Source organism: Temnothorax nylanderi, unplaced genomic scaffold (assembly GCF_030848795.1).
Source record: "Temnothorax nylanderi isolate EJ_2023f unplaced genomic scaffold, tnyl_v1.0 TNYL_tig0189_pilon, whole genome shotgun sequence".
NCBI lineage: Eukaryota > Metazoa > Arthropoda > Insecta > Hymenoptera > Formicidae > Temnothorax > Temnothorax nylanderi.
In genome coordinates this window covers 200,742-227,446 of record NW_027249251.1, presented here as the reverse complement: position 1 = coordinate 227,446, position 26,705 = coordinate 200,742, and the positions used below count along the sequence as shown (strand labels likewise).

Genomic DNA, 26,705 nt, shown 5'->3' with positions numbered 1-26,705 from the left:
CTTATTAATTCTTACTGGGATCACTGGGAGGTATTCGTAAAAGGAAGGAGCGGTGTTAGTTTGCGGCGTTTGCGCGGCGGTCCAATCGGACAATGTTTCTTGAAGCGAACGCTCTTGAATTTAGAAATTATTACACTCGCGAATGATTCGAAGAAATATGTACTTATATATTTTTGTATTCAATTATTATATATTTTTGTATACAATTAGCAGATTTCTTACAATTAATATTATGTATCAATATCATACATTGATATCAACTTATTAAATTTACTTAAAAACCACTCAACATTTAAAATAAAAAACGCGGTATTTATGAATTATGAGTTATTTATATTTTTTAAAACTCTTTAACTGTTTAAATCTCTTTTTATCGATATAAAGGGAGAAACAAATCATATATATTAGAACGCATTAGTCTTTTCCTTCGTCTTAGATTCGTTAAGAACGATTTTGCTTTGCTTTATTTTGTTCTGTATCTTGTTTAACGTGTCCTCCTCCAATCTGATCTTTTTCACTAGATTGTTGTTGTTTGATCTGCATAGAAAAACGTCATGTATTTAACAATTTCACGCGAATAAATTTTACACGAGTATTTTTAATTCTTACTTGACGTCGGATATTATATTGTTAAGGTTTGAGAGATCGTTGTCGTCCACGTTAGCTTCAATATAATTTAAGTCGCATTCTTCTGTCATAGCCTCCAATTCTTGCTTTAAAATCGCAAGTTCTTCGCCAACCTTTCTGCATTCCTTCTCATGGCTCTCAATCTCCTTCATCAAAACGTGTCCGGACTTGAAAAATAAATAAATTTTGCATTACTTATAACTTCGAATAATCAGGGAGAGAGAGACGAAATGAAGAGAAAATATTTATATTTATCGCGAACGCGCGAGCTGATTTGAATTTCGTAACAGTATAAATGTCAAAATTCATATAAATCGTACGTAGTTCGTTATCCACTGAGAAAAGTCATTCGCGTAGCTTTCTATTCCTGACAAACAGTCATTCCTGAAATAATTAAGATAATTGTTTAAAGTAATTTTCGCCGCGGAGAATTTTCATATATGTTTTTCGATACCGTAAATTTTCTGTTTAATGATCAACTTGAAATTTGACAATTAATATCTGACGATAATTGTCAAGTTGTACCATTGCGTGTGCGACATATTCGTTCTCGCACTTTGCAAATCCCTCAGCTCCTGCTTCTTCGAAACGTGGATCTTCGTGTTCTCCAATATCTTTTCCTCGATATCGGATACCTGTCGCGACAGCTTGTCAAAATTCGTTTCGATGTTGCAGTTACTCTCGAGCAACTTTGACTTTTGATTCCTCCAGTACTGTATCTCTTTGTTAGACTTTTCGATCGATTTTCTCAACATCATAAACTAAAATGTCGATCTTTCTTTAGCATTCATTACGCATAAAAATACATACATATATATTATACGAAAATATATCATTATTATGTAATATGTATACAATAATATATACAAAATGTAATGAAATGTGTGCGTGCGTGCGTGCGTGCGTGCGTGCGTGTGTGTTGTCTGAGACCTCTCATAATGTAGTAAATGTAAACGATCGTAAAATATGTTTTACTTTCATATTTCATTATAGCTTTCGTTCCTCGAGGAGTACGACTTTGCAGCTTTCCACCGTGCATTTTATCTCGGTGATTTGAGTTTGTCGTGAAACAAAGTTGGAAACTATATAGTAGAAACGCTAAATACGTGTGAGGCGAAAGACTGAAATCGCCTCGCGCCTCGCATTATCGTAAACCGCCGCGTTGTTACGATCTGCCGCAAATAGCTTTTCAATGATTCGAGTTACCGCTATCGATATCGTGTCGTTCATTGTTTCATGCGTGTCTGTGTTGTATGTATGTATGTATGTACGTGCGTTTCACCTGTTTGATGTAAGAATTAATCTCGGATCCCGGGTTTTCCACCTCCTCGGGATTCGTCTGGCTGTGCGCGGATTTCTCCATCTCAAATATGTCTATTAAATCAAGAATATAATATATAATTCGAGAAATAATTTCAAATGGCTACGCGGCCCGGCCGGACGCAGAACGCCGGACAGTCGTTTGACAAAATTTCCTCGATATTTATAACGCAATATCGCTCGGTCTTGTACGAAACAAAACGTTAAGTTATCTCGTTTGTTCGAGTATAATAGCCGCCTGGCCGCCGTGTGCTCGAGGAAGAACGTTTTATTCGTTCTCACGCAAGGGAAATGACGTTTTAATGATTATTAATCACGTTTTGTGATATTCTAAGCAGCAGCGTTTATCCGAACGTAGACACGTACGGAGACACGGAGAGATGTCGATGTCGATGTCGATGAGAGGATCAGGCATATCGATCTTTTCAAAATTGACCAATAGCGGCGCAGGTGATTCGCGAGTCGCGAGGCATGGAGCGAATCAATTTTTAACGCGAGTTGACCCTCGCATTTGCCATAAAATAATGCAATTAGGAATTAGGAGAAGACAGAAGACATCGATACAAAATTCGCGCGACAACGTCTTGCAAAATCTATAAGTAATATATGTCTATTTTCTCTTATATTTTACACAGAAAGAACAGATAACAAAATGTATTACGAGTTGGCCGATACATTCAGATGCATTATTTGGGCTCAAGTTATATACGAGCGCAAGGGATTAAGCCAACGGAGGTGATCATTTCTGATGTGAAATTAAGTAATCGCGCGGGGACCTGATGTGCACACAAGTAAAATCTAATTTATATTTAAATATAATTTATTGTATTTCTCTTATTAATTTTCATCTTTCCTCTCTTGCCTTAGCAACTTTCGCAAGACACGTACGTAGACTTGGTTACAATCTTACAATTAAACGCAGTGAACATAACAATACAGAATACAGGGAACGGGTCATTAACTCGCTTTATCTCCGGTACGGTTATAATTGCTTTAGTATAAATTAAGGAAGGTGAGTGAGAGGTGATCGACTTGATCTTGATAGAGAAATCGTGCATCGACGTTTCAGGTTTCAGGCTGCGTCCCGCTTCCGTCGTCGTCGGTCGTCGGTCGCCGGTCGTCATACATACTCCACACTCCACGTCAGCTGATTTTCCTTGCGGCAACTGGGCGTCCTGAGTGACTGTCGGGCTGTCACCACTCAGTCTCACCAGTGTCACCGGCCACAAGCCGCAACGCCCGCAACCCGCAACGCAACACGCGCGTTCCCGCTCCCGCTGTTTCCGCAGTCCTCGAACGGCCGTTGCGACGCGCGTATGCGCGACACGCGACACGCGTCATCCGTCTCCTTTCCTCTGGGTGCTTCGGTGGCTCCAGGATCGGTATTCCGTATCGCGACTCGCGACGTCGCGACGTCGCTGACGTTTGTGCAAGAGGTAGCTCGGCGAATCTACGAATGTGCGAAATGTTCTCGATGCCGCCGCTTAACGCGCGTTTTCTTCTCGCGTGACGTATCTCACGGTGAGTAATTCGACGTATCATCAGTTCGAATCATCAGTCTGTCACGGGACGGGAAGCGAAATTTATTTCGAAATGATGTCACGTATGATAAATGCGGAAATAAATCGGGAGTTCTCGAGATAGATAAGCGTCCAACCGGTTTGTTAACTTTAAACGCTCGTTTAGGCTAAATTTTCTCTTTAAAAAATAGAAAAATGAAAATAAATGGCCGGATGTACTTAAAACAATAGAAAGAAATCGCTATATATCGGTATTTTCTCGCAATCGATATTTTCATTTCGAATTAATATCAATTTTAGTGTCTCGCTTCTCATTTATCAATCGTGCCCTTTAAGTTAAGTAGATCGTACGACGTTTAATGATTTTTGGAAAGTACACGATGTTTAATCATTTTTTTTATTACATTTCAAAATTTTACTGTTCACCAACGATTTTGCTCCCGTCTCCCGTTGCTCGACGCGATTAAACGAAATCAGTATGGAAGAATTGATGAGATTTAAAGGAGAAAGTTATCTACTCTGAATTTAGTTTAGACGGATCGACGTAATGCTAAATAATATGTACGAAAGTCTATAAAATACGTCAAGTCAGCGAGAAGGTACGATTAGGCCCAGTTCGCTCTCTTGTGTAATCTATTCTTTAATTATCTTATCTCTTTATCGCACCTTTGATGACTTCCAACGTCTTACCATTCCAAGTGACGGTCACGTGCGAATTATGCCGATTTCGCGTAAATACGAGCAATGAAACGCGAAAAAGAATGCCGTAGAAACTTATTTTGCATTTTATCACGATGTGTACTATCGGACGAGATATAATCTTTTCTCTCTTTTTTAATCCGTTTTTTTACTCGCATCTCCCGTTTGTTCGCTCGCGTGACGTCACATGAGTTAAACAGCTCTGTGACAATCTATTAATTTCTCGAGAGAATTTCTTTTTAATACCAAAAAACCTAAGTACACGGGAAAAACGGTTTTGCTCAAGTATAAAAAAAATTAATCCAGATATAAATCAGAAAATAATTACGTTGGCTCATCAAAATAATTATGTAGGGCGTTCGGGCGTGACGATAATACTGCAAAAAGTTTTGACGTTCTAGCAACCTGGAACGTCTAATATAATTACTTATACTTACAATTAGATGTTATTTAAAGCGTTTAAATTATTTAAACAATTATTTAAATTATTTTAATGATCTAACATAATTATTTTCAAATCTGCAGCTGGCTTAATTTTTAGATACTCCAGCAAAACCGTTCTTTCTGTGCAATAATTTTTAATTCGCTCCACGAATGCCCCTCTCGCATCCTTCGATCGTGGAATGAACTTTAGTAGAGATAAGTTTTCCAGAATTCCGCATGAAATAGGACAACGAACTGATAAACAACCGCGTAGAGCTGACTGTTGCTCCATATCCTGTCGGGTGAAGGATGTGATGTGACAATCGCATTGATTACGGTGCTGTCTCCAAGCCGCTTCTCTCCAAGATATTTTTTTCTTTTTCGAGAAAAAGATGAAACATAAAGAATAATAAATTTTCTTATATTTGTCCATGCGAGAGAAATTATACGCGACTTATTCAAAAGTGTTTATCGCAGAATATGGAAACACGGATTTTATGAAATTATTCTTCGAATCCTGCTAATCAATCGCTGCTAATTACAAAATGTATTATACATTTATCTATTTTCACGAACGTGGAATCTAAATTTTATATTGTGATACGAACGCGTAAATAATTTATGTAATGTTATGCGTGTCCACAGTTTTTTTTATCGAGTTCCATCTCCGCGTATCGATATCTTCCTTCCCCTTCGCACAAATTTGTGCCGGTCTAAGGCCTCGCAACTCGCAACTCGCAACTCGCGCACACGCATCGACGTTCGTATGTGAAACGCTTCGTTACGTTCATTATACACGCAATCGATCGATCGCGCACGTTATTTAGGTTTGACACATGTGGCGATGTAAGGACAGCAAAAAAAGATAAACAACAGCAAAGAATGTGAATGCCACGACGCGACTCCTCTCGCATGTTAATACTTTCATATTTCTTTTAACGCGCGGAATATCCGATAATCAATGGTTTATAGTTTATAAGTTCAATTTTTAAAGATGTTTAGAAAGATTATATTAAAAAGTAACGATGTCATATTATTAATTCTACTTTCCTTTTTTAGCAAACACAGATTTGGAGCACGTTTGGCGGGGAAAAAGAAGATAAATGAATTTTCTCCGTCCCTCACGGCCGACACGCGAACTTAAATTGTCGCGAGAGTATATTGACCTCGGTGTCATCAGGGCGGGTCTTAACACAAATTAGGAAACATGACTCCGGCTCGCACGCGTGTTTTAATTAAGCAATTGCCATATCCCATAACGTAATGAGTCAGACAGCGGATACCTTCACTTTCGTCAATATTTATTCAGCAATCATAATCTAGAAAACTACTTACAGTTCAAAAAAGCTGTCCATTTTAGCAGATTAGATTACTCTTTATCGAAATAAATTTACTAAATTATTGACAATCTTGGGATTATACTTACATGAAAACGTTACGTGGAACGGTAAAAAATTTAGCCTTGTTTCCACTAAATCCAGCCTTGTTTCCTTGCCTGCGATTGATGTAATAATACAAAAAATAATACAAAATTATACAAAAATACATAAAGTAATACAAAAAACTGATGCATGTATAATATATGTGATGTATATATAACTGAATAAAATATCAAGATTATCTACGATGATATAATACGAAGTTTACATTTAATATCAACAATAAGAGATTAAGTTTATTACATTTAGCGCAAGGTATAGCCGTATTGAGATCGCAGATAAATGTATTCATATATATAGATACGTCTTACTGTATAGCTGTGTAAGCCATAGTTTTCGGATAAATCTATTCATATGTGAATGGACCGCGATAATGATTATCGCGACATACTATTCATCCTTGCCGTTGCTATTCAGGCAGATCGTGTTAGCTGGAGAGTCGACCGGACGGCGCGTTGATAATGACCATACTCGATAAGAAATACCAGCAAGTTCCGCTAACCCGACGTACGCGAAGAACCCTCGATCACGAATGAATACATGCATCTTACTGAAAGGGACGTTTGCTGAGTTCTGGCTTATCAATTCACTTAAAAAAGAAGAATAAATCTAAAGGCATGAAATCGAGATGAGAGGCAAAACCTGATTGATTCGTTTTGAAAACAAGGCACTTTGAGATTTTAAATTTCCTTCATTCGCTTGATTGAAAGGACTCTGTCCTGAGTGCTGACAACCTTGTTAAAATCCTTCCCGTTAAATAAAATATTTTGTTATTCACAGAAGATGTTATTCCAAAGACCTGTGGAAAGATGATTTTGATCCATCATCTTTTTGGGTTTGATGAGACCTGCATGTGATTATTTAGTCATGCGTACACACACACACACACACACACACACACAAAATATTGGGAATTTAGCTTGTATTTAAGTTATTTGTACAGTGTAACAGTTTTTAAGATCGATTTGATAATTCTGTAAATAAGAATCGCATCTGATTGATTGTTGACAAAACAGCATTTGATTAAAAAATATGGATCTCTTGTTACCTAGAGTTTTTATGATAAATTAACACTTGATAGAATTGAAAAAGGTCACTTGTGCAAATCTTTTTTCAGATTATCACACAAATACACGATATAAAAATATAGAGAACTATGAGATGGTACAATCAGTAATTTAACAGTGATAAGAATACCGTCTCGTGTTGCATTGATATGCGATACGTATGACTTAGGGATAGCCTTGGTGCCATACAGTGGCCGGATGCGCCTGTTGCTTTCTTTTCAGTTTAAGGAGTGACGGAATCACTGCATCGAGCAGTCCGTTAAACAGAAGACAAAAATGGAGCTCTACTGAAGAAAAAACTTATTTCAATTCTTTTTTCTCTTTTAAGATATGAAAGAAATGCGAATAAAGTGGATACGTCAAGATCATGAAATACTGAATTTCGATAAGAGATCGGCAATCTCTAAACAACGCTGACGTGAGCTCTTAATTAATATGCTTTTATATATATTTTTTATAGAGGAAACGAAGATGACGTCTCGAAACAGGCCGATTAAAATTACAACCGTTGGCGATGGCATGGTTGGGAAAACGTGTATGCTCATCACGTACACGAAGAAGGAATTCCCAACGGAATATGTACCTACTGTGTAAGCATTATTGTAACGTAATGCATAGCATTATAGTTAAGAGCAACACTTCGCTAATAGAATATTGTAGATTTGTTTGCTAATATAATTATGCTTTTTCATCTCATCTCACTATTTGTTATATTAAAAACTGTTAGAGTTTTCAAAATATTTGTTTAATTCTATTTGTTGAATGTAACTGTAATCTGTTATCTCATTTATTCGGCCGTAATTTCATTTGCAGTTTCGATAACTACGTTGACAGCATATGCGTGGGCGGACAGCAATTCGAAATGACATTGTGGGATACGGCTGGTCAAGAAGATTACGAGAGGCTTAGGCCGCTATCGTATCCAAATGTATGTGACAACCCGTCTACTTCCAATGACAAAATCGATTTACTCATCTTCAATGTTTTCAACAAAATGTATCTTCAAATATTCGTGTATATACAGTCTTGTATACATTCTTCTTTGCTTGCAGACTGATTGCTTCCTGGTCTGTTTCTCCATAAGCGCCCGTAGTTCATTCGAAAACGTAGCGAGTAAATGGCATCCAGAGATTAAAGCGCATTGTCCCAATGTGCCGATTGTACTCGTAGGTAAACGCATACATTTTATACATTAAACGAAAATGAAAGATTTCTTATGTGAAATAATTATATAAAAAAATATAAATATGAAATGCTTGCGAGAGTATTTTTCTTTTTGATTACAATTAATCTTTTTACGTACTTTCTGAATATTTTCTACATATCTTCCAATTTTTTTTTATATATAAATATTTCAAAGATACTGATCTCTTATCACATTTCCCTCGTAAACACGAATAATGTTTTTTTATGTTAGGTACCAAGGCAGATCTCAGAAATCAAGAAGCTATGGATATTATCAGTCCGCGAGATTGCAACAAAATGAGAAAAAAGATCAAGGCGGTCAAGTACGTCGAATGTTCTGCAATAAAACAGGAAGGTCTCGAAGAGGTTTTTATGGAAGCTATTAGAGCTGTATTGAAAAAACCGCCATCGAGAAAGCTCTGCTGCATCCTTTGAAACTAATGCATTTAGTTTGGAGAACGCAGATCGGGAGATTATAATTATTAAGACCTATGTTAAACCAAAGATTTTCTTCGCATCTTTTGCCATGTGCTTCTTTCTTGTACATTTTGCCCTTAACAATATTCCTAAGATAAACTTTACTTTCCTTGTGTACAGACCAGAATTATTTTGGGTCGTGTAAATACATATGTGCTAAATCTTTATACATATATATATATATATATATATGTGTGTGTATATTTCTAATATAAATCTTTATATCTATATATCTAAAAAATGAAACTTACATTTCTTTTTATTCGAACGAATAGAATACATTTTATACGCTTAATCATAAATTTTTACGGATTACAACATTCTTCAATCAATAACTTTATTATAAATGTATTACAATACAGATGTGTAAAATCAATTAAGATTTTCCCCAAACAGTAACAAATTCCTTATAAAAGAAATTCCTTTTTATTGGAACAAACAATAACAATATATATCTATATATATATAAGAATATGTATATCCCCAGCCTATAATGCTTTCAGTTAGGTTTCATGTAATTTCGTAATTTATTGCGTTCTTTAATTACGCAAATTATGTTATTCGCTTAGAAGAATCATGATAACAATATAAACAAATCACAACTTTGCTTTAGAAGTTTCCATAAGACTCTTTAGTTTTTGCGTGAGCATAATATTCCCGGTTATTTTTAATTTCCCACGCATAAATGCCAACTGCGGATTCAATTTTCCCAGTGCCTGCAACAATCACGATATTATTTAGAAGAAAAAGAAATAATGTTTTTCCGTTTGCATAGCTAACTTACGATTTCAACCATATCTTTATCTTCTACGGTTAGCGTCGCGTCTGCTTTCCCAGATTTAGGCTTTCCCTTATGCACTTCACCGTTCTTCAAATCGAGAGCTGTAAAGAAAAGCAAAAATTACTTACGTAGGATGCAGGAATCGTCGGCGTGTTATTATTTTAAATGATATTGAATATCACCATTTTTTTTATTCCCATAATTGAAAATACGTGCAGCTTAAATATCGCCGTCCCTTAGATACTTTATTAGAATTTTCTGAAGCTACTTACTCCATTCTGATAATTGTTTCCCGTCGATGGTAATATTGTAAAGAAAGACTGCATTAACTTTCTTAGCTTGATCTTGATTCTGTTTCACTTGTTCGCTGATAGCTGCAAATATAGCATCGCTCTGCAGATCTGTCTTTCCGGAACACGGATTTGCTAGCGGCACTCCCATTTTGACTTCCAATAGATCAATGTAAGCGCCTGCAAAGTAAAATTATCTGTTTTCTTCTCACTACTTACAAAATAAAGATAGAAATACTGAAATAATGAATAAAATAATATTTTACATATATTATAATTTTACCTGATTATCAATGCGGTCCACTTGACGCTACAAATGCTTTGGAGCGTTCTTCTTCTCCTTCTTTCTTCATTGAAAGAAAAGAGAAGAGGAATGCTTCGAAGCATTTGTAGCGTCAAGTGGACCGCAGCCTATATACACATAAGTGATTATTTGAAAATAAGATAATCTAAATATGTTCACTAAGTCTTGAAATCTTAAAAAAAAAATTCAAATTATACGCTTCTCAAACGAACGTTTATTATATCTTAACGTACTGATAATGAATGTAACTGTTTTTTAGACAGATAATCAGTTTACCCTGTACAATAAAAAAAATCACACTTTCGTACAAATAAATAAATTCTGTGACGACGACTAACCTGTAACAACCGGTTTTTCAGTCCCGAGGACAGATGTTTGGAAGTGTATTCTGTTACCGTTGCGCCACATATCAGTACGTAGGGTCTGACCTGGTAAAACCGGCTTTGCAAATCTCACCTAAAAGTTTTTTTTTAATTAACATTAAATGAAGATGTCAAATCCGCGTAGAATATCACTAAAAATCCTCTAAAATCTAAAATCCTCTTTATCACAAATAAAATTGTGTAAATGGAAATCGAAGCTGATAACATGGATATCACCCACCAAGATAAGCAACGTATATAAAATGGACAGTCATGGTCATTAGTCAAGATAAAAAAAAGTTGCTCAAGCCTTGTGTTCATGATGCTAGAAATCTCTCCGAGATCTCGGACGAAGAGAAACAATTAACCAATCGCATTTTGGTCAATTGCCGAATTGTTGAAATGTGATTGGTCAATTTTTTCTCCCTTCGAGATCTCTTGGAACGATTTCTACTATCGTGAACATAAGGCTTTAGTTTAGATTAGTTCACGAATTTACCAAGTTTCACTGCATTCGTCGTCGCGTTAATAGATTAAATTTAAACAAAAAATTATTTTGCTATGGATTTTGCTGTAACAAAAAAAAATTTTTAATATCAAAAGTCTTTTCCTAGAAATCATAATTATATATTTCTCTTATTCGTTATTATGTTTACTGCCATATTATATGTTATATACATATTTTTACTTTCTGATGAAAAATACTCAATAAATTACCTAAATTTAATCAATTACGCTGACTTACGTTGATGCGACTATACAAACGCCTCTCGGCTAACGCTACTGAATGGTGTTCACTACTGAATGCCGTATCACGCTTTGCATACTATTTGCGTTTTGTGTGCTACTTATAACTATATCGTTCTTGCGCAGACCATGAGTGCGCAACTTGTATACATTACTATGATAATTAAGTTACGGATAACAAAAGTTCAAGAGATTTTTTATATATAATAAGACTTGTTAAATAAAGTTTCTATTAATATTGAATTTCGTCTTTATGCGTGTCAAAATGTCGAAATAATGAAAAACATGGTATTTGTTTTCTAAACATTTCTAAAACGAGAATATGAGTTTCAAGATAGAGAAATCCAGTTTATGATAGTATTTCTGCCAAAAAAATATAAATCTTACAAAGACGACTTATTTTAAATACTGTTAATTTCAGTATTGTTTAGAACAGTACTGAACAGTAAAACAATATATTTTTCTCATACTATAGAGAATAACTCTTCATTAATTCGAGATTTTCGATGTAATGGTATCTATATATTTTTTTCATAGCTTCAAGTTTAAATTTCAAATTAATCGATTTGAACGAAATAACATTTGCAGAGGAAAAATGCAAAATATTTCTATACAAGCGTACGGCAATTTTATCTTTTTTAAATTTAGACAAATACCATATTACTTATACGATAAACGTGCAGTTTTGGCTGTGCCACGTGTGCGCACATTGTCACTTCGTACCAAACAAATCCTTTTTCTATTCTATTACTTGCAAATTGGTTTGCATTTCAAACTACTTTTAGTTCACCTTGAAACTTCGTGAATATCATTTTCTTAATGACTATTGTACCTTAATGGATTTAAATAAACGTGGATCTCCAGCAGCATACGTCTGAAGAACGTGACGGGTAGAGAATCCCAAGGAGCACAGTCCATGTAGTATCGGCTTTTCGAATCCCGCCATCGCGGCGACATTAGGATCAATATGCAAAGGATTAAGATCTCCACTCAATCTGTACAAAGCAGCCTGTAAAGACGATACAAAGGTTGTCGTACATGTAATTTAACGTATACAAAGTAAAACATATTTAATAACAAGACACTTAAATCTTTTCGTTACATTTATGTAAATGCACAAAAAACTAAAAATAAAATTGCTTAATTTTAAAAGTAGACTAGTGAAAAATTCGCTGAAATAACATTAAGTTTTCGTAGAGACAAAAATCGCAATAATAAGTAGGTATTCTTTGGCCTTTCTCGGGATATATGTACCCCCTTCGGTGTATCTTTTAGGGCCCGAACAGACGAGCGACTTCGTATAGCGCTTCTCTGTAGCGCCGCAAAGTGGCTCGTCTGTTCGGGCCCTTAGAACGTAAATACTAGTTTTGATGCAATATACCTAACACGTATACTCTTTCTTTTTTACCTGGTCAACACTAGTCTGTTGCGTAACTGTTACATCTGGATTTCGAGTGGGAGGATTAACGATTGGAATGGTAAATGTCGATGTTCGTTTTCCTTTAAAACCACCTATGCCAACGATAAATATAGATATCTGGCCGGTCGATAGCTTCTCTTCATTTGCCACATCGTAGGTATCATCTAGAGAAACATGAAACGTTACATGTAGCATTTATGTAGGCTAAACATACGCGTTACTGCAAATATTTTTCGTGATTTATACACATCCAAATTACAAATATTTTACTAATGAGATTAATCATTAATATTGTATTCGTATTCGTACCATAAACGATACTCAGTGATGAATATGTACATAAATCAGAATCATTACAATCCAATCGTATCTCATATATGTAGACTGCAAAATTTACATACGTTGAACTAAAACAACGGCGCCTTTTTCTTTATCCAAAACATCCTGAATTTTAAAGCGTGTCTCCACCGTAGCTTCCGTAGGTAATTGTTTGAAAACTTCTAGATATTGCTCGCCATGAAGTATCTGCAAATGTCAATGTAACATAAGGTACTGGTAAACATGTAAATTTGGAAACGTTAAATAAAGTGATACGAAGGTTAAAAAAAGTCTTTATTCATACTTGTGTTGGATTAACTTGCGCAAACGGAAGAGCGTCTTGCAAGATAGACGAGCTCATGCATCCTACAGGACCAAACAAAACGTAGAAAGTAGGTAAAACGGCAAACTCATCGGCATTTTCATACAAATAACGAATATTAGTCGGTTCCTGAACTGTAGCTCCAACTGAAATACAAAATCTGATAAGTTTACGTAAATTAATACGAATCTATTATGTATTCAGTCTACTTAACGTACCTCCGAGCGCGTACAGTATAATATCGCGATTATTATAATTGCTCCTCATGACATGGTCTACCTGTGGACAATGGAAATGATAAGAATAAGAAATTCTATAATCAACTTTATAATCAGCTCTATAATCAGTTCTATAATCAACTCTATAATCAAAAAAGATTTGCAGAGCGTAACTTACTTCCTTTGAAGGAGCACCACTTTTCATGTTCTCAAGAATGCCTAACAGTTCTCCTGTCGCTTCCTAAATAGAGATTGCAAGATAAGAAATCGTCTAAATATACACAGGTATACGTTCTCTTACCTGGATCGAATTGAGTCGCTTTGCCGATGTCATGTCTATTACTTTCGACCAATTTTCTCGTACATTTTCCGGCGTAAGATCGTCCGATAAATTTTGCCGCAAGACGCAACCCGAAGAACGAATTATATGACCTAAATGTGACAAATTCAAATATGTCATGCTGATTCCAATAAAAAAATTAAAAGTAAAAATAAAAGATAAATACATTATTAATAAGAAGCTTTAAAAACGATTATTCGTTAATAATTATTCGGTGTTTAAAATGGGTATCATTTTTGACAAAGATATATAGATAATATTTCAACCTCAAATAAGGTGGAAAAAAATGTTTCACAGGTTTCCTTTATCTTTGTATATCTCATAATTGATACTCACATTTGCCAGCCCAACCTAATGCCGCTTCAATTATCGAACCATTTTCTGTACAATCTTCGTGGCACAACCAAAAGACAACAGGTGCTATCAATTCAGGCTTCAATTGCTCAAAGAAATCTGCGAAATGTCAATTAGTTTTCCAGTTTACTCCTTTTAGCAAAACACGTTTGTAGGTGTGCGTAGGTGCGTGTATCAGGTTTCGTGAAAAATTTGTATGCAATTTCTTTCATTGAATACAATATAGCAAAATATTTTGTAACAATTTTACTTATCAATCTCTTAAATATTAAGACTTGACTATTACAATCAATAAGATTTAAGGCATAAAATGTCATAGGCCTACAGGGATTACTACAGAAATACACATTATTGACGACTCACCCGGTGGAATGATATCTTCTGTTAAACGTGAGCCAGCTGTGGGTACTATAACGTTGGTGTAAATATTCTTCCTTTCGCCTTCAATGGCCAATGTGTTAGCTAATCCTACGAGACCCAGTTTTGCCGAGCTGTAATTGGATTGGCCAAAGTTTCCATACACACCGCTGTTGCTCGATGTAAAAATTACACGGCCGTAATTCTGCTTAATAAAGTACGGCCACGCTGCTTGCGTCGTTTTCATTGCACCTTTCAGATGGACGTCATGTATAATGTCTGAAAGAAACGCGTGGACATACGAGTACAGATTCATATAAGACGTTCTGAAAAATGCGGTAGAAACAAGGAAATTAATTAATATTACATTTTATCTCCTTTACATACCCCATTGAGCATCCGTCATCTTCGCAAATGACACGTCCCGCAGGATACCGGCATTATTAACGACCACGTCAATACGGCCAAATGCGTCGATTGCAGTCTTAATAATTTTTGTACCATCCAACACAGAATCGTAATTCGCGACAGCTTTGCCTCCTAAAAAATTATTATCATTTGCTTATTATTTTACTACTCTCAATTTAATGTATAATATAGAGTTAATTAAATATAAAATGCAAATTTTAAATATTATGTAAAGATGAGAAGAAATCGTACAGAGTGCTATTTGAAATACATTACTTTAATAAAGTCCAGATTCAGAAATAGACTAAAATGTTACATGAAAAATTTTTTACATTTTCTAGAAGTTTTGCACCAAAATTATACAAGTTTTGTATTATTAATTAAAGAAATTACATAAATCATCTCAAAATACTAAACCATTTCGTCGAATTTCCTGGACCACAGTATCCGCACTCTTGCTGCTGCTTCCATCGCCATGTCTGTTGCTTCCTAAATCATTTACAACAACGCTAGCACCCCTGGATGCAAACAGCAATGCATAGGCACGTCCCAACCCTAGAAATTATATGCGCATCGCATATTATCTTTACACATAAATTATATATTAAGATCATGCACATCGCATATTATCCTAATAGTACACGTGTAAAAGCTGATATATAATAGTCAAGTAGATTTTATGCAGACTGTGCATTACTTTCGTATTAAACATTTTTTGAATACGTTTTCCTCTACTGCAAGATCAATTTACAAATTACTATATGTTTTTGGCTTGTTTTTTTCCCACAAAAAGCAACTTTCCTTTAGTATAAATAGAATCTTGTTTCTGTTTAAAAAAAAAAAATTGTGTTAAATCCATTCTCATCTGATTTATATATTTGACACAAAAGTAATAATTGTAAATTAAAGAATACAATAATAAGTAATTGTAAAATACAATCAGAGGCTGCCTTGCATACGATACTAGATGGAAAAAAATTGCGATGAGTAAAAAGAAATACTTAAAAAATTTATTTAAAAACATATATATTTACCTGCGCCTGCTCCCGTCACCACAACCACTCGGCCGACGAAGCGTATTTCTTGCATCTTTCAAACCTTTGGAGCGATTTGTAAGCCACGGGTCAACTTTCGCGCTTCCAATCGTCTCTACAAATGAGAAAAATAACCCGTAATGATGAAGCAGAATTAAATCATTCGCGTTTAAAGTCCACCGTGTAATCTCATTAATGGCACACGCACGCACTCGGGCACATAACCACACATAACATCAAGCTTCATGTATACATACAATCGCCAAGTGAAAAAATTTAATGTGACTATCTCTTTCTATTCAACACCAATAGAAAGAGATAGGCTGAGTCTCTACTGAGCGCGTCACGCGTCGCGTCGTCTGTCGTTAACCAATCTAAACATCCCGTCACAAGTAATTTAATAAAATGGGATGTTTTGACGCGCTCAGTGGAAACTCACCCTTAGGCCCAGTTTCACAGTGGCCAGTTAGCTTAACTAGTAGTTAATTCTCACTCTCCGTCTCTTTCTAACCTTTGAGGTTAGAAAGAGACAGAGAGTGAGAGTTAACTACTAGTTAAGCTAACTGGCCACTGTGAAACTGGGCCTTAGTTATATAAAACTTTTCACGTTTCCGCCCTAGGGGAAAAAATATATGATCGACCCCTAGACCCACAGACGCCGTCGATCGAGTCGATCAAAACGAGGTTTATATACGGGATCTACAATAGGCGATTTTTGGCGATTGTTTGGTATGGTTTGGTACCGATACCAAAGTTGCTATCGGTCGTTGTTATTGGTTCTGGTGCAGTTTGGTACACCCTTTGGTTGCTTATACCAGAGTCACGCGAAAAATCGCCTAATCCGAATCATGAGAAATTGACCAATTACAGTCGAATTTGAGGAGAATAATCGACTGTAATTGGCCAATTTTTTACGACTTACGACTCGCATTGCACACACACTCGTCTTTGCCGACGGAGTTGAACCTGTGACCTGCGAAAAATCAGAACGGTTCTCGCTCGATGAGTTTCGGAATCGCGATACGCGCGGCGCGCGCCGCATCGATTCTCGCAACGCTACTCGGCTACTCGCGCGGCTACTCGTCCTCATCGACTGTCATCGGTATCAGCAACGTGACCAGGCAAAGACCGCACAATTTTCAGCTTAGCAGTCAGCAAGATCGTCAAGTTGACGATCAGGCTCGATCGTGTTCGGACGTGTTCCGAAGGAAAATTTTTTTTAAGTATTGCGACTGTTACTGTCTGCATTGTATCGGCGCCTTTCGAGGCCTATAACGTTTTTTTACGACGCCGCTTGCGGTTTTTACGAATAGAGGAAGAAGACCTGCTGAGCCGACATATCACAGAATGGAATAATGGCCGTTACTATCCAATCGGAACTTAAGTGCCATTAAACGGAAGAAGAAGAAGAAGACTGTCATCGGTTTCATCGACGAAATCGGAGCTCGGAACTCGGAACTCGGAACGCAGACCGGAACGGATTTTCGATGGATTTGGGAACGCGCCGCAATCGTAGATCGCGATTGACCGAACGGTGCCGAACGGTCTCAAAGCTGCGATGCAGCGAGAATTTTGCAAAAGAATACGAATTCACTGACAATTAATCACACGGATGGTCGACGAAACTGCGAACGCGAATGTTTGCAATTGTCCGCTCTTGCAATCTCTCGGTCTTTCCCTGCTATCTGCTATGCCACGATGCACATGACCCCTTTCTCCTCCCCTCTGACGCACGTCGAGGCTCGACTCTCGAGGCGTCGCGGCGTCGAGCACTTCACTTCCACGTTTTATCTTATTCCTGTTCGGGGGATTTCCGTCCTCCGACGACCGACTCCTCCGAGTCCGAACTCCGAGGGACGCCAATGCCAATGTCGCGCCAGCATGCAGCATCGCGATGTATTTGTCCGTTTACCTCACCTAGATAGCAGTTAGTTGTTAATTGGTTCCTGTCTCTATCGAGGCGGTAGGGATGATGGAACCGTTTCGATCGTGACGACGATAGAGACGGAAACCGGGAATCAAAGCAAAGTCTTTAGTCTTTCCTCGGATCGACTTCGTCTACCATTTAACGCTATCCAGCACCCACATTTCTAGATTTCTACGCCTATGTATGACCCCGATGTAGAGCCTCATCGTAATAGATAATTACGAGATGGGAGAGGAGCAGAGGAGGAGTCTCGGATATAGGGTGAGACTCTCGAAATTATCACCTTGATCGCGTCAATATTACCTATCCTATCTTCCTATCTATCGAGAGAAACGCGGGTCATGCAGGTCGTGCAGAGCAGAAGTCGCGTCATTTCGAAAGCGGATACATCACGGTAACGACTATCGACATCGACGTAACAGGACGTAACTCCCAACGACGTACGACGCTTGTACGGAAGTATTAAAGTGATCGTCGAAAAAGCGAGCACTGCTTCAGGATAAAATATGAGATCTCTCGTTAATTTCATCCTCGTTGATCCTAAACTGACATTTCTGCACAGGATGCCCAAAAAGATCGATTTCTGCAAATAGCTTTACCCGAAAAACTCCATCCGGATTCCGGAATAAAGTTACGTCGACTATAGAACGATATTCACGCATGGAGATGATGGAATTTTTGCACACTCTCGAGCCGTTTTTCTCTCTCCCTCTCTCTCTCTACACTCTACAGATAGGAATAGGAAAATATCGACGAAAGTCGGGCTGGCAATTTCGAACGCCTTACCCCGTATATCGGTCGGTTCATCGGCGTGAACGTTGGTGGGCCGCGATCAGCCGCGATTTCGAGGAGACAATGGAGGCATAACGTTTCTCATTGACATCGTGACATCGGGATACGATATATACGATGAGTCATCACCACCCTTGGCATTGCAAATTGCAAAACACGTAGGAGATACGTGCAACCGTATCAACCGTATTTGTCGCGCGATATACCCTCGGGATATCGGGTTTAATCGTTTAACGCTCAGATCCGTACGATCTTCTCCGTTAATTGACATGAAGGGTACATGTACGGTCGGGCCTCGGACCTCGTACCTCGGGCCGCAGTCACGTTTGATAGTAGACAATAAGTAGTAGAAGTAGTAGTAGACCCGGGTAGCGCGATGCGCGATGCGTGACGAGGTCGAAATTTTCAATGTAATTTATTCGAATCGTCGCCGGCCGCCGCTCTACGCTCTACCGGCTCTACGTGATTAACGTGATACGCCAGCGGCCAGACGCCAGACGCCACACGGGCCACGGTCGCCACGTACGACCAACGACCAACGACGGCAACGATTCACGATCCACCCGTTCGTGCGCCGCTGCCGGCTGCGTGGTAACGTCAAACGTGGTCGCGTCGAGCAGCGCCAAGCGCACCGAGTGGCACCGAGTGCGAACACTGCGAACTGACGTCGCGATTCGTGAAGCGAACACGGCCGAAAGCTTCAACGGCGACGGGCAACGGGCGACGGGCGAGGGAGAAACGGAGAAACGTGCGCGAGGCGAAGGCGGCGCGGCGTGGCGCGGGGTGCGGGAGGGCGCTCGGGGAGACTCGGCCGTCTCCGGCCGGCCACTCGCGTCGCTAGTGGCGCCTCGGCTCGACGGCGGTGGGGGTAGGGACGATGCATGGGCCGCGACTAGGAGGCACTCGGGAGGCAGGGAGGGCATGCGAACGACGGTGGAGCGCACAGTTCGGTAGTCGCCATTGCGAGTCTCCCTCGTGTCTCGCGCATCGCGACCGAATTTTGCGATATACGCGTGGAGCCTGGACTCTATTTTTCGCTTAACCTAATACAATACATCCCCCCCGTCGCGGGCCCCCATGCGCGATACCCCGATGCAGAGATATTGCAGCGAGCTCACCGAAAAATTGTTGAAATCCCTTGACAAGGAATACAATGTAAGTAAAGGCGGAGTATGGTGTGTCGCGGCGAGATGCACCGCGCCGTCTCCGTGTCCGTACGCGCAAACGGCTATCGGGCCACTCTCGATCCCCCGTGCGCCGTGTTGCTGCCTGTACCAGTGACGTGCGCGAGAGTGCCCGCTAGAGTGACAGCGTGTGCGTGTCCGTCTGTGTGTGCGTCCGTGCGCGTTACTAGCGTGTAGTAGCGTGGCGGCCGCGACGGCCGCGAATGTATGAGTGCCGCCGCGGCCGCGGCCGCGGCCGCGGCCGCGACCACGGCCGTCGTCGCCGTCGCCGTCGCCGTCGCCGTCGCCGTCGCCGTCCCGCGCCTCGATCAGCCGCGGTGCCGCCCGCCGGTGCCGCACCGAGACCCCACTGCTCACTGCTCTCTCCGCGAATACGCGCCTCGTCCTCGGATCAGTCGGATGTCGGATCACGGCAATTCGCGCGCCCTACGTATGCCTCGCTCGCTCTCTCACGCACACACTCGCTCACCCGTCGCCCGTCGCCCGTCACCGCGCCGCGCCGCTCCGCTCCGCTCCGCGGTCCGCTGGCCACCGAGTGTACGTACTGTACAGTGTACGTGCAAGGGTGGGGGAGAGAAAGAAAGAGAGAGAACGAGCGAGCGAGCGAGCGGGGGAGGGAAAAGGACACCGGCCGAGTCGGGAGTAACGTAACGTAACGACGACAACGACGTGCGTGTGAGCGCGTTCTCAGCTACCTGGTCACATAACCTCAATCGAGATGACGAACCCCGGCGCGAGCCGATGTGACTATCCGACGTTATGGTATATCCCATCCTCGGCCCTCGCTTTCTTTCCTAATTATGTATCATGGTTCGCAACTTGGCGAGGGTCGCGACGAGGGTCTGTCGGATCGCGCGAACGCTACTACTTCCTCCTCAACGATACCCTCTTGATCGCCTCGTCGCAAATTCGATTGTTAAAAATTATACGATGTTTTCGTCGAGAGAAGCGGGCGATCGGCACCTCGATGTCGAGGAGTCGAATACGGTGCGAGGAATTTCCGCCAGACGGTAATCCCATACGTTCCTGGACGGGGACGGGAACGGGAACGGGAACGGGAACGGCCATACGGACTCGATAAAATTGTCCGAGCCTCGAGGATGTCGTTATACTTTTCTCATCCCTGGCAATCCTGGCATACGTCACGTACGTGTGCGCGTGTGATAATCTCGCGCGAGTTCAGCCACCGAGCCCCACCGAGCCGCCTCGCGCACTTTGTTAACTCTGAAAATATTCGCTTCGGAGGAACTTTACTCGCATAAAATCGTCGTTCGGCAACTCCCCCGTGATCGAAAAATTCAATCGTTGGTCGAATTTTTTCGCCGATCAACTTACAATTACAGGCCACAATTCTGAATACATTTGTTACGAAAATATGTACGTGCGCGCGCGCGCGCGGATGTGATGTATGTGCGTATGTGTTTGCGTGTGCCAGTATATATATGTATATGTTGATATGTAGAATTACGTATATATGGTAATTCGTGCGAATGTGTACGTGTGTATGTGTGTAGAACTTGCCATGGAATTTTCCCTTCGAAAGTTTCATCTCTCATATATCAAAATTCAATTATAATTCTCGCGCGCTTGTAACTGAGATAAACATATGTTAAAAATTGCTTATCTTTATTCCAGGTCGTCGATATGCGAGCCGTCGTCGATGTCATTTCGGCACTGGAAAAGACGACAGTTACTAAAGAAGTGTTGGAGGTAACGACCAAGTAGATTATTGACAACTTTATAATATATGTAATTCGTAGCGATATAATTTGCCTTCCTCCAATTCTACGTCATATGTCATTTTACGCTACGTCATCTTCCCACTTTGTAATATTAGTTTTATTATTTTTATTATTGTTAGCTGAATTTCTTGCACCGTTCATTTATCTTTTTCTCTCCACGTGAAAAGAAAAAGTGGAAAGATGAACGGTGCAAGTAGTTGAACTGAAAAGAACAGACCTATTGTCAATAAATATAAGAGTATAAGTGCAAATATAAATATGACAGAAACTGCAATAAAAATTTTAAGAGCTATTATTTTGATACTATTTTGCCTTAGTTTAGTTAGATACCAAATGTAATTGTAGCTATATAAGTTCTTGTCGATACTTTTTATATTAATAGGTTATAATTTCTTAGTGAAATAAATATTTAACCAAACAAGTAAATTACAACAGTTAACGTATACTGGTGCATATATGCACACTTTTCAACTACTAACAACTATGATACAACTATTGTCTTTTAACCGTCAAATTTGAATCGATATTTATCTTCAACAGGAAATTTCTAACGATTGTTGCAATGATGCGACGGTGTTATAACGTAATCTCTTTTGGTAGATTACGAGACTTGGAAAACACATCAACGAGCTTCGTCGAAAGACGAGTAATGAAGCCTTGGCCAAGCGTGCGAAAGATTTGGTACGCCGCTGGCGAGACATGGTTTTACCGACGGTACAGTCTACGCCACAGCCTACCCTGGCTGACGCGGCACCACCGGCTCTCAATGGCGCGAAGGAGGTGGCTTTGAGGAATTTCAAGCCACAGAGTCCTGCGTTGCGAGGGCTCAAACCTCACAGTCCTTTATTGAAAGATGCCACTCCTCTCAGAGTAAGTCTCAGTTTTTCAGAGAAATCTCTCATTGTCAGAGAAATGATGTAGATAAGATCAATTTTAAAATATTTAAGACGGTTTTTTAGTGTCTTTCTAAGCCTATTTGTGGAATAGATTGTGAATAGACAAAGGAGAGAAATTACTCGAGATTAAATTTAGTTTAAATGAGTCATTAGTTTAATTCCTGATTAGTCTAGATTAGTGAGTAAACGTCGCAAATTTGTGATTACAGGTGCTCAGTCCGGCACTATCGGTGCACAGTGACCACTCACGATCTCCTAACGCGTCTTCGAATAACAAGCAGTCAATTACCCTGACCAGCAATCACAGGATAAGTTCCTGCTCGAGGAATGCGTCCCCGGTGCTCGGTACCTCGAATCAGAATCACGTAACGGAAGCGGTGCCGCGTACACACAGTTCTAATAAGCGACTACGGAAAGAGGAGAGTAGCAAGGACCAATGTCAATACTATCAATCGCCGCATGGAACTGAGTCGACGATAGAAGAAGTCAAGAAGAAACGGTTCAACGGCGAGAACATAAGTGGTAATTTAAATTCGCAAGTGCCTAGCCCCACACTGAAGGAACGAATCTCCGATTGTTTCGCGGAGACCTCCCTCGAGACCACGAACGAGGAGTCGGGCCCGAAGAAACGCGGCCGTAAAAAGGGCAGTAAATCCGCGAAGCGACAATCGTTTCTGGAGGACAGCGTGAAAGAGAAACTGGCCAGTATCTCGAGGAATCCGAAGCTCAAGACCACGCAGGAGCTCCTGGCCGATCTGCAGGCGCGCGGAATGAATTGTAGTCCCGTCGGCAGCGCCAATGCCCTACCTAGTCAAAGCGTCGCGGAACCGCCCAGCATGGAAGATGTTCTGCGAGGCAGCAACAGTGAACAGGTGTCCAAGTATCTGCGTTCGAGCCAGAAGAACTCCCAGAGCCTTCACAGGAGTCTGGGCTCCTCGGAGACGTCCGCTGGCAAAACGCAAAAGGCGGCTCGATTGAGATCCGCGGAAAATTGTCGCGAGTCCTCGCCCTCGCCCGAGTCGTGTCAAGACAGGCTGCGCGAAGACGATAGGTTATCGGGTAGCACCGAGACGTCGACGTGTCGATCGCCGTTGCAACGGGATCTCACGGTCGAGGAGATATTGGCCAAGTTACCGCCCTTAGATCCCAGCTCGATAGACTGGGGTGAGAACGATGAACGGAACGACGTCGAATGTTTTCCGCCACCGCGGGACGTTACCCCCGAGGATCTCGAGAGGTTACACATGCAGTATGTCGAAGGACTTAACGGCAACTTCCAGCCAAGGCTGTCGACGGCGACCGCGTGTTCCGACGGTGACGAGCGCTCGAATAATGCCAGGGACGGAGGGAACGGAGTGTCGTCAGGATTGTCGAACGTGGATAGTGTAAAAAGTGTGCGTAACAACCAAACTGACAATGTGGAATTTCGGGAGTGGCATCAGATGCTAGCGAGGCCCAGTTACCAGGGCGAGATCCTCAACATAATGCCTTATGTTATTATCGATTAGTGATTTTATCATCTTATTCTATTATTATCCTCTGCCTCTCCCCCTCCCCCGCCCCCACCCCCTCCTCTCCTGCCCTTGAGAAAAGAATTGTCAGGCGAATCTACAAAATAATTAAAAGCATCCACTTGGTTGAGGAATTACTCGGCCGGTTGGTTTATTAAAACTAACGATTTCTATTGCGATTTCTGATTGTGCTCTTCATTTCTATTTACGCTGACGCGCTACTTCATCGCACATCCTCCTTGTCATCGTCATTCCCATTAACATAGCCGCTGTCTCGCTGATCGTACGTGTACAACCCCGCGCGGCGAATAGCCATCCTTCATACCATCATTGTCGTTATCGACATCAACATCGTCATATTATAAGATATTATTATTATATTATAATATTAATATTATAATTTATATAATATTAATATTATTCCTTTTTATTATTATTATTAATATTATTGTTATTAGTATTATTATGTCGATTATTAGTACTGTCCCCGCTTCTATCCCTCTCCCTCTCATAATTATTGTTATTGCCATCACCATTGTCATCCATCATCATCATTATCATCATCCTTGTCACTATCATAGTTGTAACATCACCATCATCGTCACCACCACCACCACCATCATCATCATCATTATTATTATCGTTATCAATGTGCTAACGATAAAGAAATTAAGAGACCATTAGAAAAAAGAAATAGAATCAATGCTAAATTATGATTATCGGGGCAAGAGCAACCGCATGATTGGTTTTGTAATCGCATTGTACGCGGAACGAGTTGTTGTTAATTGTGAGACATGAATTACATAGATATGAAATAGTGACTATACCGCGGAATACGCCTGCTGCGCGACACAAGTACTAAGTACATTATTTTTACACAACAATAAAAGTAGGCGTCAATGTGGTTTCCGACTTCTGATTTTTGAGTATTCTATTCAAATATATATGGTCAATGGGTCGCATCTTTTGCGCGTTAATTGGCGCGAGAAATTTGTTTAGGTACATCTCTTTTTTTCCGTCACACGCCGTGTTCAACCTAAACGTAGAGTTAACTCTAAATTCCATCGAGGAAAAAAAAAGGGAAAAGAAAATAGACGGATGCAAGGATTGCTCTTGAGAACTCGTGGGAGGACACGCAGATAGCACACAAAGACAGAAATGCAACAAGATTCAAGTAATCGCCACGGTCTCCAAGACGTTTGTTGCCCTTCAAATATTTTACAAGACTGTTACACAGGGACTCTGTCGCGCGACTGTAGAAAGCAACGCGATTTCTTCAAGCTACCAATAAGTTAGGTACACCGGTGCCTTAATTAAGAAAAGCAAGAGAAAAAGAAGAACGAAAAAAGAGAATATATTTGTCTAAGTGCGTCATAGAGGTTTTCTACTCAAAATTTCTTTTCGTTTGTTGCACTTTGCGTTGCGATTTACGGCGGACGTGTCGAGAAGTCACACAATCGTACATTATTAGACGGCGGAAAATTGCGTAATTGATCAAGCGCGACACACATGATTTTCTCGTGGGTGCAATATCAGAATAGATACAAATCTGATAATATTCGGGATGCGCAACAAAAAGTTGCAGAGAGCTGAGTGAATTACAATAAAACAAAATTCCGAAACGGATATATGCGTGCCTGGCTTGTCTCCCTCGGAGGTGATCCCTGTCGAGCTCAATATTACGATAAGGCATCTAGTCCAAGTAAAGAATCGAGAGAATTGTTTTGTAGAGTTGCGTTCAATACATTTGTTAAAACTATCCGTCTACATTTGGGCGAAACGACAAGTTACTTTAATTCTTTAGCCGTCTTTCTCATTCTCCGTCATCCTTCAAAATCCTTTCGAGATTTTCCCCGCGATCGGAATCGCGACCGAATCGTCTGCCTGGAGAAACGTGCGTATCGTCCAAAAGGCTGTAGCGTGTAGGTCGAAAGCTACGATGAAAGAAACTGTGTTTATACGAGAGTCATCTATTATCTGAAAACTACGAGACGCTTTGGAAGTGGCGAGTCACGAATTTCTTCCAAACTCTTTGTTTTATGATAATCCATTCAGTTTCGAAGCTTTTACGACACGAGTCTTGTACATTTCTTGTGTGAAATAAATCAAGTTGAATATACTCTCATCCGTTGAAGGCATCGCTTATTATTCGCAGCGTGATCTTTTCGTTGTTCCCGGACAGTTAAGGTGATATGCGCCGCTTGTCTCCGTTGTGACAAGAAATTGCGAAGAGCGACGTCGACGAAACAAGGAACAACTTATACTATAGATCTGGTTTTTCATCTCGGAGGAATATTTCCTCACGAAACTTTTTTGGCCTCTTTTTTGTATCGCTGGGAAGATTCGTATAGAACCGGACTTTGCGTCTCGGTTCATAAAAATTTATAATAAAAAATGAATAAAAATATGCTATTATACGTAATTTTTTTTTAGGTAGAACACAATCTAGACAGTTTTTATGCTTCATTTATGTCCGAAACGACCGAAACAAATATGTTTCCGTATAATGACAGTACAAACGTAGCAATAGAATGTCTTATAATGGAACAGTTTTTTAGAAACACAAATTAAGTTTTACACGTAATTTTATTTTATTTGAGCAATTTGTCCTATTTTCTCTGACGAGATCAACACTCGTTTT

General features: G+C 40.0%; 4 protein-coding genes across 14 annotated transcripts; 2 read left to right on the top strand and 2 right to left on the bottom strand.

Moving 5' to 3' along the window:
- Nucleotides 1-187: 187 nt before the first annotated feature.
- Nucleotides 188-3,212, bottom strand: LOC139778580 (uncharacterized). Its single transcript, XM_071716582.1, has 6 exons — nucleotides 3,078-3,212; nucleotides 1,910-2,001; nucleotides 1,153-1,388; nucleotides 948-1,011; nucleotides 610-794; nucleotides 188-537 (listed from the first exon to the last, which is right to left on the bottom strand). Exons 2-6 carry the CDS (start codon nucleotides 1,988-1,990, stop codon nucleotides 405-407), a joined length of 699 nt encoding a protein of 232 aa, XP_071572683.1. The 5' UTR covers nucleotides 1,991-2,001; nucleotides 3,078-3,212; the 3' UTR covers nucleotides 188-404.
- LOC139778579 (ras-like GTP-binding protein RhoL) lies at nucleotides 3,126-11,484 on the top strand. Of its 3 annotated transcripts, none has more exons than XM_071716580.1 (5): nucleotides 3,126-3,468; nucleotides 7,556-7,685; nucleotides 7,909-8,023; nucleotides 8,148-8,261; nucleotides 8,513-11,484. In XM_071716580.1, the coding sequence occupies exons 1-5, from the start codon at nucleotides 3,264-3,266 to the stop codon at nucleotides 8,579-8,581; spliced, it is 633 nt and encodes a 210-aa protein (XP_071572681.1). In that variant the 5' UTR covers nucleotides 3,126-3,263; the 3' UTR covers nucleotides 8,582-11,484. The 3 variants fall into 3 exon arrangements, with proteins under 3 accessions (XP_071572681.1, XP_071572680.1, XP_071572682.1); XM_071716579.1 differs by having other exon boundaries at nucleotides 8,148-8,265; XM_071716581.1 differs by lacking the exon at nucleotides 3,126-3,468 and having other exon boundaries at nucleotides 8,148-8,265.
- Mfe2 (peroxisomal multifunctional enzyme type 2) lies at nucleotides 8,999-19,988 on the bottom strand. Of its 4 annotated transcripts, none has more exons than XM_071716564.1 (17): nucleotides 19,850-19,988; nucleotides 16,013-16,127; nucleotides 15,396-15,533; nucleotides 14,958-15,110; nucleotides 14,577-14,849; nucleotides 14,196-14,312; nucleotides 13,821-13,951; nucleotides 13,698-13,760; nucleotides 13,520-13,580; nucleotides 13,284-13,447; nucleotides 13,063-13,186; nucleotides 12,650-12,825; nucleotides 12,074-12,250; nucleotides 10,471-10,588; nucleotides 9,811-10,008; nucleotides 9,542-9,639; nucleotides 8,999-9,473 (listed from the first exon to the last, which is right to left on the bottom strand). In XM_071716564.1, exons 2-17 carry the CDS (start codon nucleotides 16,065-16,067, stop codon nucleotides 9,354-9,356), a joined length of 2,166 nt encoding a protein of 721 aa, XP_071572665.1. In that variant the 5' UTR covers nucleotides 16,068-16,127; nucleotides 19,850-19,988; the 3' UTR covers nucleotides 8,999-9,353. The 4 variants fall into 4 exon arrangements, with proteins under 4 accessions (XP_071572665.1, XP_071572667.1, XP_071572666.1 ...); XM_071716566.1 differs by lacking the exon at nucleotides 19,850-19,988 and adding an exon at nucleotides 19,040-19,357; XM_071716565.1 differs by lacking the exon at nucleotides 19,850-19,988 and adding an exon at nucleotides 16,935-16,954.
- On the top strand, nucleotides 19,641-26,471 carry Med26 (mediator complex subunit 26). Of its 6 annotated transcripts, none has more exons than XM_071716569.1 (4): nucleotides 19,641-19,886; nucleotides 21,551-21,625; nucleotides 22,258-22,527; nucleotides 22,763-26,471. In XM_071716569.1, the coding sequence occupies exons 1-4, from the start codon at nucleotides 19,809-19,811 to the stop codon at nucleotides 24,059-24,061; spliced, it is 1,722 nt and encodes a 573-aa protein (XP_071572670.1). In that variant the 5' UTR covers nucleotides 19,641-19,808; the 3' UTR covers nucleotides 24,062-26,471. The 6 variants fall into 6 exon arrangements, with proteins under 6 accessions (XP_071572670.1, XP_071572674.1, XP_071572673.1 ...); XM_071716573.1 differs by lacking the exon at nucleotides 19,641-19,886 and adding an exon at nucleotides 20,241-20,345; XM_071716572.1 differs by lacking the exon at nucleotides 19,641-19,886 and adding an exon at nucleotides 20,266-20,584.
- Nucleotides 26,472-26,705: the final 234 nt, after the last annotated feature.

What these genes read in the sequence shown, in the direction of transcription:
- LOC139778580 (XM_071716582.1), bottom strand. Translation starts at nt 1,990, where the DNA reads ATGGAGAAATCCGCGCACAGCCAGACGAATCCCGAGGAGGTGGAAAAC. An exon ending in AATATGTCGCACACGCAATG is followed by an intron (nt 1,012 to 1,152) that starts GTACAACTTGAC and finishes TAATTATTTCAG; the next exon opens with GAATGACTGTTTGTCAGGAA. An exon ending in AATATAATATCCGACGTCAA is followed by an intron (nt 538 to 609) that starts GTAAGAATTAAA and finishes TTTTCTATGCAG; the next exon opens with ATCAAACAACAACAATCTAG.
- LOC139778579 (XM_071716579.1), top strand. Translation starts at nt 3,264, where the DNA reads ATGCGCGACACGCGACACGCGTCATCCGTCTCCTTTCCTCTGGGTGCT. An exon ending in GGCCGCTATCGTATCCAAAT is followed by an intron (nt 8,024 to 8,147) that starts GTATGTGACAAC and finishes CTTTGCTTGCAG; the next exon opens with ACTGATTGCTTCCTGGTCTG. An exon ending in TGTGCCGATTGTACTCGTAG is followed by an intron (nt 8,266 to 8,512) that starts GTAAACGCATAC and finishes TTTTTATGTTAG; the next exon opens with GTACCAAGGCAGATCTCAGA.
- Mfe2 (XM_071716564.1), bottom strand. Translation starts at nt 16,067, where the DNA reads ATGCAAGAAATACGCTTCGTCGGCCGAGTGGTTGTGGTGACGGGAGCA. An exon ending in AGAAGATATCATTCCACCGG is followed by an intron (nt 14,313 to 14,576) that starts GTGAGTCGTCAA and finishes GACATTTCGCAG; the next exon opens with ATTTCTTTGAGCAATTGAAG. An exon ending in AGCGACTCAATTCGATCCAG is followed by an intron (nt 13,761 to 13,820) that starts GTAAGAGAACGT and finishes ATCTCTATTTAG; the next exon opens with GAAGCGACAGGAGAACTGTT.
- Med26 (XM_071716569.1), top strand. Translation starts at nt 19,809, where the DNA reads ATGCGCGATACCCCGATGCAGAGATATTGCAGCGAGCTCACCGAAAAA. An exon ending in CCCTTGACAAGGAATACAAT is followed by an intron (nt 19,887 to 21,550) that starts GTAAGTAAAGGC and finishes TCTTTATTCCAG; the next exon opens with GTCGTCGATATGCGAGCCGT. An exon ending in AAGATGCCACTCCTCTCAGA is followed by an intron (nt 22,528 to 22,762) that starts GTAAGTCTCAGT and finishes TTGTGATTACAG; the next exon opens with GTGCTCAGTCCGGCACTATC.